At 46.2% G+C, this 11007-nt stretch overlaps 1 protein-coding gene across 1 annotated transcript; it reads left to right on the forward strand.

Annotated features, from left to right (window-relative positions):
• The first annotated feature begins 7140 nt into the window (after positions 1–7140).
• Positions 7141–10765, forward strand: LOC123445116 (nicotianamine aminotransferase B). The gene is made up of 7 exons (XM_045122054.1): positions 7141–8042; positions 8224–8566; positions 8663–8881; positions 8985–9044; positions 9504–9659; positions 10006–10099; positions 10467–10765. Exons 1-7 carry the CDS (start codon positions 7393–7395, stop codon positions 10598–10600), a joined length of 1656 nt encoding a protein of 551 aa, XP_044977989.1. The 5' UTR covers positions 7141–7392; the 3' UTR covers positions 10601–10765.
• Positions 10766–11007: the final 242 nt, after the last annotated feature.

The following is an 11007-nucleotide window of genomic DNA, read 5'->3' on the forward strand; positions in this document are numbered from 1 at the left end:
ATAGTGGAGAAGGGGGGAGTTTGACTAGGAGGAGGAGTCCTCCTATTGCCTCCACCAAACTCACTTGGAGGAGGACTCCTCCTCCTCTTGGGCACGGCCAGCCAACCCTAGGGAAAACTTAGGGTGCCACCCCTACCCCCTCCCTCCTCTATATAGTGGAGGGGACAGAGGGCAACAATACCTAAATCCAAGGCGCAACCCCCTCTCCCTCCCTCTACTTTGTCTCTCCTCTAGATAAGTTCGGTAGTGCACGACGAAGCCCTGCCAGATCAGCTCCACCAACAACGCCACTACGTCGTTGTGTTGTTGGAGAACTCAACAACCTCTCCATCCCCCTCTTGCTGGATCAAGAAGGCGGAGATCGTCATCGAGTTGTATGTGTGCTGAACGCGGAGGTGTCGTCGTTCGGCACCAGATCAGGATGGATCGTGATGGGATCGTGTGATGGATCGTGATGGGATCGCGGGATGGATCATGATGAGATCACGGGACGGACTATGATTTGGATCATGAAGATGTTCGACTTCATCAACCGCGTTATATATGCTTCCTCTTAGCGATCTAGAAGGGTATGTAGATGCACTCCCCTTTCGTAGATGTTAGTCTCCATAGATTGATCTTTGTGTGCGTAGGAAGTTTTTTGTTTCCCATGCGATGTTACCCATCGGTGGTATCACAGCTAGGTCTATGCGTAGATGACATCTTGAGTAGAACACAAAGGAGTTTGTGGGCGTTGATATTCACATTTCTGCCCTCCTTAGTATTTTCTTGATTTGACGGTATTGTGGGATGAAGCGGCCCGGACCAACCTTACTCGTCCATGTACGAGAGACCAGTTTCACCGACTGACATGCAACTTGTTGCATGAAGATGGCTGACGGGTGTCTGTCTCTCCAACTTTAGTTGAATCGGATTCGACACAGGTGATCCTTGGAGAAGGTTAAGTAGCAACTTGTGTATCACCGTTGTGGTTTTGCGTAGGTAAGAATCGTTCTTGCTAGATACCTATAGCAGCCACGTAAAACATGCACAACAAATTAGAGGACGTCTAACTTATTTTTGCAGAGTATGTTGTGATATGATATGGCCAAAGACATGATGTTATATATTTGATGTATGAGATGATCATGTTGTAATAGTTAAATATCGACTTCATGTTGATGCTACGGCAACCGGCAGGAGCCATAGGGTGTCTTTAATTTATTTTGGACTTGGTAATGCTTTACTTTATCGCTAAATCTGTAGCAATAGTAGTACAAGCATAGTTGGCACGACAATCTCGATGGCATCACAATAATGGAGATCATGGTGTGGCACCACTGATGATGGAGATCATGTTGGTGCTTTGGAGATGGAGATCAAAAGCACAAGATCATGACCATATCATGTCACTTATGATTTGCATGTGATGCTAATCCTTTTATGCACCTTGTTTTTCTTAGGACGATGGTAGCATTATAAGGTGATCCCTCACTAAAATTTCAAGATAAAATTGTGTTCTCCCCGAGTGTGCACCGTTGCGAAAGTTCGTCGTTTTGAGACACCGCGTGATGATCGGGTGTGATAGACTCTACGTTCTCATACAACAGGTGCAAGACAGTTTTGCACACGCGGAACACTCGGGTTAAACTTGACGAGCCTAGCATGTACAAACATGGACTTGGAACACAGGAGACCGAAGGGTCGAACATGAGTCATATAGTAGATATGATCAACATAGAGGGATGTCAATTTGGACATGGGTTGGTGAATTTGGATCATGTACCATTCGAATGACTAGAGGGATGTCAATTTGAGTGGGAGTTCTTATGTAATATGATTAATTGAACTCATTAGCATGAACATAGTCAAAAATGTCTTTACAAATTATGTTGTAGATGATTAGCCTGCGTTGTAGCTCCCCTGTTTTTGATATGTTCCTAGAGAAAAATAAGTTGAAAGATGATGGTAGCAATTATGCGGACTGGGTCCGTAAATTGAGGATTGTCCTCATTGCTGCACAAAAGGCTTATGTCCTTAACGCACCGCTTGGTGTGCTATCCCAAGCATCGTGTGTGGATGTTGCGAACATCTGACATACACGTCTTGATGACTACATGATAGTTTAGTGCATCATGCTTTACGGCTTAGAATTGAGGCACCCAAACGTTTTGAATATCACCAAACATTTGAGATGTTCCAAGAGCTGAAATTAGGATTTAAGGCTCATTCCCGTGTTGAGAGGTATGATACCTGTGACAAGATTCTTTGCTTGCAAAGTAAAGGAGAAAAGCTCAATCGTTGAGCATGTGCTCAGATTGTGTGAGTGCTACAATTGCTTGAATCGAGTGCGAGTTGATCTTCGAGATGATATAGTGATTGACATAGTTCTCCAAAGTCACTTCCACCAAGCTACTGAGCTTCGTGATGAACTATAACATACCAGGGATAGACAAGATGATCCCTAAGCTATTTGCGATGTTTGACACCACGAAGGTAGAAATCAAGAAGGAGCATAGAGTGTTGATGGTTAATAAAACCACTAGTTTCAAGAAGGGCAAGGGAAAGAAGGGAAACTTAGAGAATGACAAGTCAGTTGTCACTCTAATGAAGAAACCCAAGGTTGAACCCAAACCCGAGACTATGTGCTTTTATGATGAGGGGAATGATCACTCAGCGGAACTGCCCTAGACACTTCGTAGATAAGAAGGTTGGCAACGTCAACAAAAGTATATTAGATATACGTGTTATTGATGTATACTTTACTAGTACTCCTAGTAGCACCTGAGTATTAGATACCGGTTCAGTTGCTAAATGTTAGTAACTCAAAATAAAAGCTACGGAATAGACATAGACTAGCTAAAGGCGAGGTGACGATGTGTGTTGGAAGTGTTACAAAGGTTGATGAGATCACCATCGCACCCTCCCTCTACCTTCGGGGTTAGTGTTAAACCTAAATGTTGTTTGGTGTTTGTGTTGAGCATGAACATGATTATATCGTGTTTATTGCAATACGGTTATTCATTTAAACAGAATAATGGTTACTCTGTTTACTTGAATAATACCTTCAATGGTCATGCACCTAATATGAATGGTTTATTGAATCTCGATCGTAGTGATACACATGTTCATAATATTGATGCCAAGAGATAGAAAGTAGTAATGATAGTACCACTTACTTGTGGCACTGTCGCTTAGCGTCGCTTGGGGCGAACCAGTGTAAATCGGTGTGTGTGTGGGGGGGGGGGGTGGCTCGGGTTCCCAGTCGACCCCTCAAGATCGCCCCCAGCCAAAGCTTTCGTCCCAATTTTGACGCAAATTTGGCCCAAGTTCGGCCCAAATTCGGCTCACTTTCGGCACACATTCAACAAAACTAATTTTTTATGACAAAGTTCATCATAGAAATCAATACAAATCAAATAGTTCAACGAAGCAAGCTCATAATTCCAACACAAATTAAAACAAATCGAACTAGGCATTGCCCTTGAGCCTCCATAGGTGCTCCACCAGATCGTCCTACAGTTCTTGATGCATCTGTGGGTCTTGGTTCTCCTGGCGCATATTGAGGAAGGCAACCCATGTCGCTGGTACCTCGTGGTAAGCAACTGGAAGAGGGCCCTGCCTAAAATATGGTTTAGTGTCAAACACTGTCTCTTCCCGCTCGCTCTCAATGATCATGTTGTGCAAGATGACACGACAATTCATCACCTTCCACATCTAAGATTTCGACCAGGTCAGAGAGGGGTACCAGACAACAACAAATCGATATAGGAGCACACTAAAGGCTCGCTCGACATCCTTTCTGCAAGCCTCCTAACACTTAGCAAAGTGTGACTTCTTGCCTCGTACCACAGGGTTTGAGATAGTCTTCACAAATGTAGACCATCTCGGATAGATACCATGTGCTAGATAGTATACCTTATTATAGTGGCGCCCATTGTCCTCGAAGTTCATCGAGGAGCATGACCTTCAACAAGCTTCACGAAGACGTTCGAACACTGCAGTACGTTGATGTCATTGTGAGTTCCTGGCATACCAAAGAAGGACGGCAAAATCCATAGGTCTTATGTGACCACTGCCTCAAGTACCACACTGCAACCTCCTTTGACGCCTTTGTACATTCCGTGTCAAGCAAATTGGCAGTTTTCCCTGCCCAATGCATGCAGTCGATGCTTCCAAGCATCCCAGGAAATCCTCTTGCTGCATTTTGTGCTAGGATCCGAGTAGTGTCTTCAACATTGGGTGATCGCAAATGTTGTGGTCCAAACACTGCCACCGCTGCCATGCAGAACTTGTACAAACACTCAATGGTGGTGGACTTGGCCATGCACCCATAGTCTTCCTGTATATCACCAGGAGCTCTGTATGCAAGCATCCTCATAGCTGTGGTACACTTCTGGAGTGAGGAGAATCCAACTATGGCGGTGCAATCCTTCATGCAAATGAAATAGCCGTCGAACTCCCGGATGGCATTCACAATCCCGAGGAAGAGCTTCTCGCCCATCCGATAACGACACTGAAATACTTTCTCGTCGTGCACAGGAGTGTCGGCGAACTAGTTGGCGTAGAGATAGCCCTCCATTCGATGTCCTTGTTTGCTCTTGCGGCGGCCCGGCATCGAGCCACCTCGCCTCGGCTTGGCATCGTTCGCGAACAGGCCGGCCAGCGCGGCGAGGATCATGAGGTGCTGTTCGTCGACGGTGTCGGCCTCGGCTTCCTCCTTCATCATAGCCGCGAACGCGTACTCGTCGTCTGAGTCCATGGCCGAACAGACAAATCGCTGAATACCTGGCAGGCGTGTTGGATGGGCAGCCGCCGGTATCCCCGCCTATGTGACCCTGGAAAGCTCTCCCATGAGAGCGGGGTGGAGGCTGCCGCGAAACCGGCGGGAAAATGTCCTTTTGTAGCGGCGGGGCAACGACTGTGGGTAGGTGGGCGCCGTCGGGATCGGCATGGCGGCGAGGCTTCCTCTCGCGTGCGAGGGCGAATCTCGCTTGACAGTGGTGTCTCACACGCTGCTTTTCCTTTCGCCGGAGCCTCCAAGTGTCCCGAGCGCGCTGGGTTTGATGTGGGATCGTCAACCCAAAAAATGAATCCAACCGATAAAAAACGAGGTCCTTACGACGCGACTGATTGAATTTTTTAACGCCGACGACAAAAAAGGGTTCTGATGGATGCGTTGAGGACGCGGTTGGAGATGATCTAAACACAGGACCGGTGACGGCTATAACTTTTCTATTAGTAGCGTGTTGACGGGGCCAATGAACTCCAAGAACTCCCTTCCTCCTCCCTAGTGGGTTGGCCGTTACTCCAAAAGGCACGCATGGACGAGAGGCTTCGTCGTCAGCGCCATCCATCACAAAAGCATGGCGGATCATTAGACCGACCTGGCCAGCCAAGCCTGCCGTGCAGGGGTGGTACATTCTGTTTCTGGTGCACTCCATCGCGCGCACACGCATATATTGCCATGAGCCACTCGCAATTGGCCAAGGCCACATACCAATCTGGCTGCAGTTAACTTGTCTTTCCTTCCGGCTATTTTCCTGCACGCATTTGCGGGCATTTTTCTTTCCTTTTTTGTTCTCTTCCGCAAACGGGGGGAGGTTGGCACTTGGCAGCAGGAGTGCGGGGGAAGCCAAACTTGACGCCGCCGTCGTGTGATCCAATACCAGCTCACTATAGACCACATTGCAAGTTTTGCCAACTACCACCTTGTCAAAGAAAGAAAAAAAACATCAGCAATCTCCATCTTATATCTAGTGATCTAATTATTTTTTACATTTCATTACAGAGGAAGTAACTGATAAAATAGAATCTATGATTGAATGGTTGAAAGGGCAATGGTATCCCCTACCATCAGGGTTCAGGTCCTAGACTTGATATTGATGCTTACGATTTTTCTGAATTTATTTCAGGCCTTCGAACGATGTGTGTTGATGATGTTTCGGCACTTCGAGGATCCTCGTAAGGATAGGATGTGTGTGCATGCGTTCATAGGGAGTGACTATATGTTCGTGTATATGAGCAACTTTAATTGTACTGTGTTAAAAATACAGAGAAAGTATAATTATTATTTTTGAAAACAAATTACACCCTCCGTTCCTAAATATAAGTATTTTAAGATATTTCACTGGGAGTCTACATACGAAGCAAAATAAGTGAATATATACTCTAAAGTATGTCTATATACATCCGTATGTAGTCTACTAATGGAATCTCTATAAAGACTTATATTTAGGAACGGATGGAGTTGAATTAATTAGACGACCTACCAAAGCAAATGCTACACTTTTTTTTAGGACCCGTCTTAGCTGGCGAAAGTTTGTAGAAGGGGGTGGCGTTTTGAAGGAATGTCAACTTTCTCAGAACAATTGGCGGTTTATTTAGAAGAAGACAATTTCGGTTTGAAACTGCCGCCGTTTCCGGTGAGCAACTAAAACTGCCAGGAAAAAAGCGTTGGCTTGCCATCCCCCTCACAGCATATCTTCGCAAGATAACATTACCCCCTTTTCATATTTTCTTTCTCTATTCATATCAAAAAGAAGGACGTGGTGTCTGCTATTTCACCACCAGTATTTACCTCCCCACTTTCCTTCTCAATGTCTGAAGTATTTTCCTTTCACCTCCGATTTCTCGCACTTATCGATTTACCAAATGAAATCACTTCTTCGGTAAGTCGATAAATGCTGACTGTTTCTAAAGAAAGTGTTGGTTGAATTAGCAACTAAAGTAGTAAAGTCCATCTTTAGTATTTATTTAGTCATTGCGATCCCATTGCAATGGTATGATTAGCTATCAAACGAAAGAAAGAGATGGCATGTGCCCTGTGTGTCATCCCTCACTGGCTTGGCGAATGGCGATACCGAGTTAGGTAGAGTGTTTTTTTAGCATGATGTCTGCCGGCACTGCCAAGAAAACTGCGTGCAGCGGACTGCAGGAGAGTTGAGCGATGCATGCTTTGTGATGAGCGGAGCTGAGTGGGTGTCACTAACTGAACCCAATCAGCATTGGGTGAGTCGAGTCGAGAAGCATCATGCTTCCTGCGTCCCGATCCGCTTATCTTTTTCTCCCAAATTATTAAAGAGGGATAGATGATGGTGTGCTGGGTTGGGTAGAGTACGTGCATAGAACCAAAGCGAGGCGCCGAAAATATGCCGGGGATAATGGTGGCAGGCCGCAACGGCCACGCCCGTCAGCTGGCAGCGGCGTGCCAGAGCGTGCCAGAGCGTGCGCGCGTGCGTGCTTCTTGCTGCCGGCCCCGGTTCGTGTGCGGTCAGAGCAACGGCTATATAGGACCGTCAATCACCGCTACTCAATCCGTCCCCAACTCGTTTCCTATTACCGCTACTAGTAGTATTCCTGGTGTAGTCTAGTAGTACTCCTCCTCCTCCTTCTCCTCCTACCCGTTTCCTCATGGCCACCGTACGCCAGAGCGACGGAGTCGCCGCGAACGGCCTTGCCGTGGCCGCAGCCGCGAACGGCAAGAGCAACGGCCATGGCGTGGCTGCCGCCGTGAACGGCAAGAGCAACGGCCATGGCGTGGCTGCCGACGCGAACGGCAAGAGCAACGGCCATGGCGTGGCTGCCGACGCGAACGGCAAGAGCAACGGCCATGCCGAGGCCACTGCGAACGGCCACGGCGAGGCCACTGCGAACGGCAAGACCAACGGCCACGGCGAGAGCAACGGCCATGCTGAGGCCGCCGACGCGAACGGCGAGAGCAACGGGCATGCCGAGGACACCGCGGCGAACGGCGAGAGCAACGGGCATGCGGCGGCGGCGGCAGAGGAGGAGGAGGCGGTGGAGTGGAATTTCGCGGGTGCCAAGGACGGCGTGCTGGCGGCGACGGGGGCGAACATGAGCATCCGGGCGATACGGTACAAGATCAGCGCGAGCGTGCAGGAGAAGGGGCCGCGGCCCGTGCTGCCGCTGGCCCACGGGGACCCGTCCGTGTTCCCGGCCTTCCGCACGGCCGTCGAGGCCGAGGACGCCGTCGCCGCCGCGCTGCGCACCGGCCAGTTCAACTGCTACCCCGCCGGCGTCGGCCTCCCCGCCGCACGAAGGTAACAACAACAACAACACAAGAACAATTTCCTTTTCGCGTGTCGTGTCGCGCGGCAATCCATGCATGCGCATGTGCCGCTTTCACGTGTCCGTCCGTCCACTGTTCCTTCCTCCTCCCTACGCGCCCTTGAGAAATCTGACCTTCTCCCACCTTATACCAAACAAAACAAAAAAACACAGCGCCGTGGCAGAGCACCTGTCGCAGGGCGTGCCGTACAGGCTATCGGCCGACGACGTCTTCCTCACCGCCGGCGGGACCCAGGCGATCGAGGTCATAATCCCGGTGCTGGCCCAGACCGCCGGCGCCAACATTCTGCTCCCCAGGCCAGGCTATCCAAACTACGAGGCGCGCGCCGCGTTCAACAGGCTGGAGGTCCGGCATTTCGACCTCATCCCCGACAAGGGGTGGGAGATCGACATCGACTCGCTGGAATCCATCGCCGACAAGAACACCACCGCCATGGTCATCATAAACCCCAACAACCCGTGCGGCAGCGTTTACTCCTACGACCATCTGTCCAAGGTTTCACATCCTTTGCCTTGCTGAATATGGATTCAGTTCAGTGCACCTGCTGAATTCTTTTTGCCAATCGCATACTGACTGATGTTGCTCAATTAGGTCGCGGAGGTGGCGAAAAGGCTCGGAATATTGGTGATTGCTGACGAGGTATACGGCAAGCTGGTTCTGGGCAGCGCCCCGTTCATCCCAATGGGAGTGTTTGGGCACATCACCCCTGTGCTGTCCATAGGGTCTCTGTCTAAGTCATGGATAGTGCCTGGATGGCGGCTTGGATGGGTAGCGGTGTACGACCCCAGAAAGATCTTACAGGAAACTAAGGTACTTAAATCTCTATATCATTCTTTTCAAATGCTACTACGGGGATTAATTAGTACTACTGTACAATATATTTGCTAAATTTGTACTGACATTTTTGTGGTAGATCTCTACATCCATTACGAATTACCTCAATGTCTCGACAGACCCAGCAACCTTCATTCAGGTCAGTCTTTGGTATTTACCTCGTTTCAAGAAATAAAGTCTTTTGGTATTTACTCCTCCTTGTCCTATTTTGCTCCGGTCCCTATGTTGTAGGCAGCCCACGTGCATGTCAAGTGACCGTTTTTTCACATTAAGTTTGAAAGTCAAAGTCAGACACATACACTTGTAGTTATTTTACCTTTGTTTGCTTTGATCCGATAAAATAAAAAAAATACAAAAACTGAACCTACTGTTGAATATAACCACTGTTCTTACAAGATATACATGATTGCACTATGGGCATGCCATATTCTTTTGGGTCAAGTATGCAGTATGTTGGAACCTCTTTTAGAAAATAGATACATTGTACTATGAGTATACCATTTTATTAAGAATTTCATATTTTGATATCCTTGATGGTATTGTTCTCTTGTGATTCACACGATTTACTTGTGGTTTTTTGTACTATCAAATTGTTCAGGCAGCTCTTCCTCAGATTCTTGAGAACACAAAGGAAGATTTCTTTAAGGCGATTATTGGTCTGCTAAAGGAATCATCAGAGATATGCTACAAACAAATAAAGGAAAACAAATACATTACATGTCCTCACAAGCCAGAAGGATCAATGTTTGTCATGGTAAGCCTATTTTGTGAAGTAAAAAAATCTTAGGGAGTGTCAGTAATCATAAACTTATTTATATAGGATTAATCTGGGACCGAAATGCATCCAACATAATTACTTCAAATTCAAATTCAAATTACATTCTTCCGTACATATTTTTGAAGATGCATGTATTTTAAGAATAATGACGAGAGCTAAAGTTATGCTAGGACTAATCATCTGGATATCCTGTGTCCATCTTTTTGTTATACTGTGGAATGTTAATGGTCAAATCATATTACACAAATATCCATGCTAGTTTCTAGAAAGATTGATTATTTTTCTGTAACCATGAACTCCGTATTAACTTCCATGTAAACAGGTGAAACTGAACTTACATCTTTTGGAGGAAATAGACGATGACATTGATTTTTGCTGCAAGCTCGCAAAAGAAGAATCAGTAATCTTATGCCCAGGTAGGAATCCATTGTTGATTTTTGACTGTATATGAAGTTCTTATCAATTTCCGAGATGACTATACATATAAATGATTACCATATCATGGTCAGAAATTGTATAACAGTGTTAGAATATTCTGTGAAGACTTTTTTAACACAATATTCTGTGAAGACTAGATATCATGTACTTCTCCTTGTTTTCTTGACCTGATGTCCTTCGTCACATGTTGTGCTCCTCACAAAAAAATAGCAAGCACATGTTTCAAATAATTGTTAATAATATAAATTTATATGGTTCTATTTTGAGATATTTTTGTAGTCCAACTTATATATTTGTGACTATTCTCAAAAACAAAACTTATATATGTGTGCCTCTCAAATGTAGGGAGTGTTCTTGGAATGGCAAACTGGGTCCGCATTACTTTTGCTTGTGTTCCATCTTCTCTTCAAGATGGTCTCGGAAGGATCAAATCATTCTGTCAAAGGAACAAGAAGAGAAATTCGAGCGATGATTGCTAGTTGTATATCTGACTGAAGCTGTAAATCATTCCCAGTATCCCCATCTATATCTTTCAATAAAATGGAACTTTTAGTTCTCTATGAATAGAAGTCAACATCTCCTTGAATATGTTCTGGTTGTTGTGGCCTGGACGAAACATAGTGAATGTTATGTTAGTGAAGTTACATTGGCGTCGAAGATCTTTGAAGTTTTTTTTTTTTTGGGGGGGGGGGGTGCTTTGATATTACTCTTAAGTACACGTTCTCTCATGTTATGTCAAAGCACTTTGTAAACAATTGTAGATTTGGTATCATGATATGGATTAAACTAGTCAGATACTTGGTAAGCACAAACCCTACCTATGTTAGGCTCACTAAGGTGGCGTTTGGTTCGAGAGAGAGGAAGGATCAGTTGATGATATCCCCAA

Source organism: Hordeum vulgare, chromosome 1H, assembly GCF_904849725.1.
Source record: "Hordeum vulgare subsp. vulgare chromosome 1H, MorexV3_pseudomolecules_assembly, whole genome shotgun sequence".
Lineage (NCBI taxonomy): Eukaryota > Viridiplantae > Streptophyta > Magnoliopsida > Poales > Poaceae > Hordeum > Hordeum vulgare.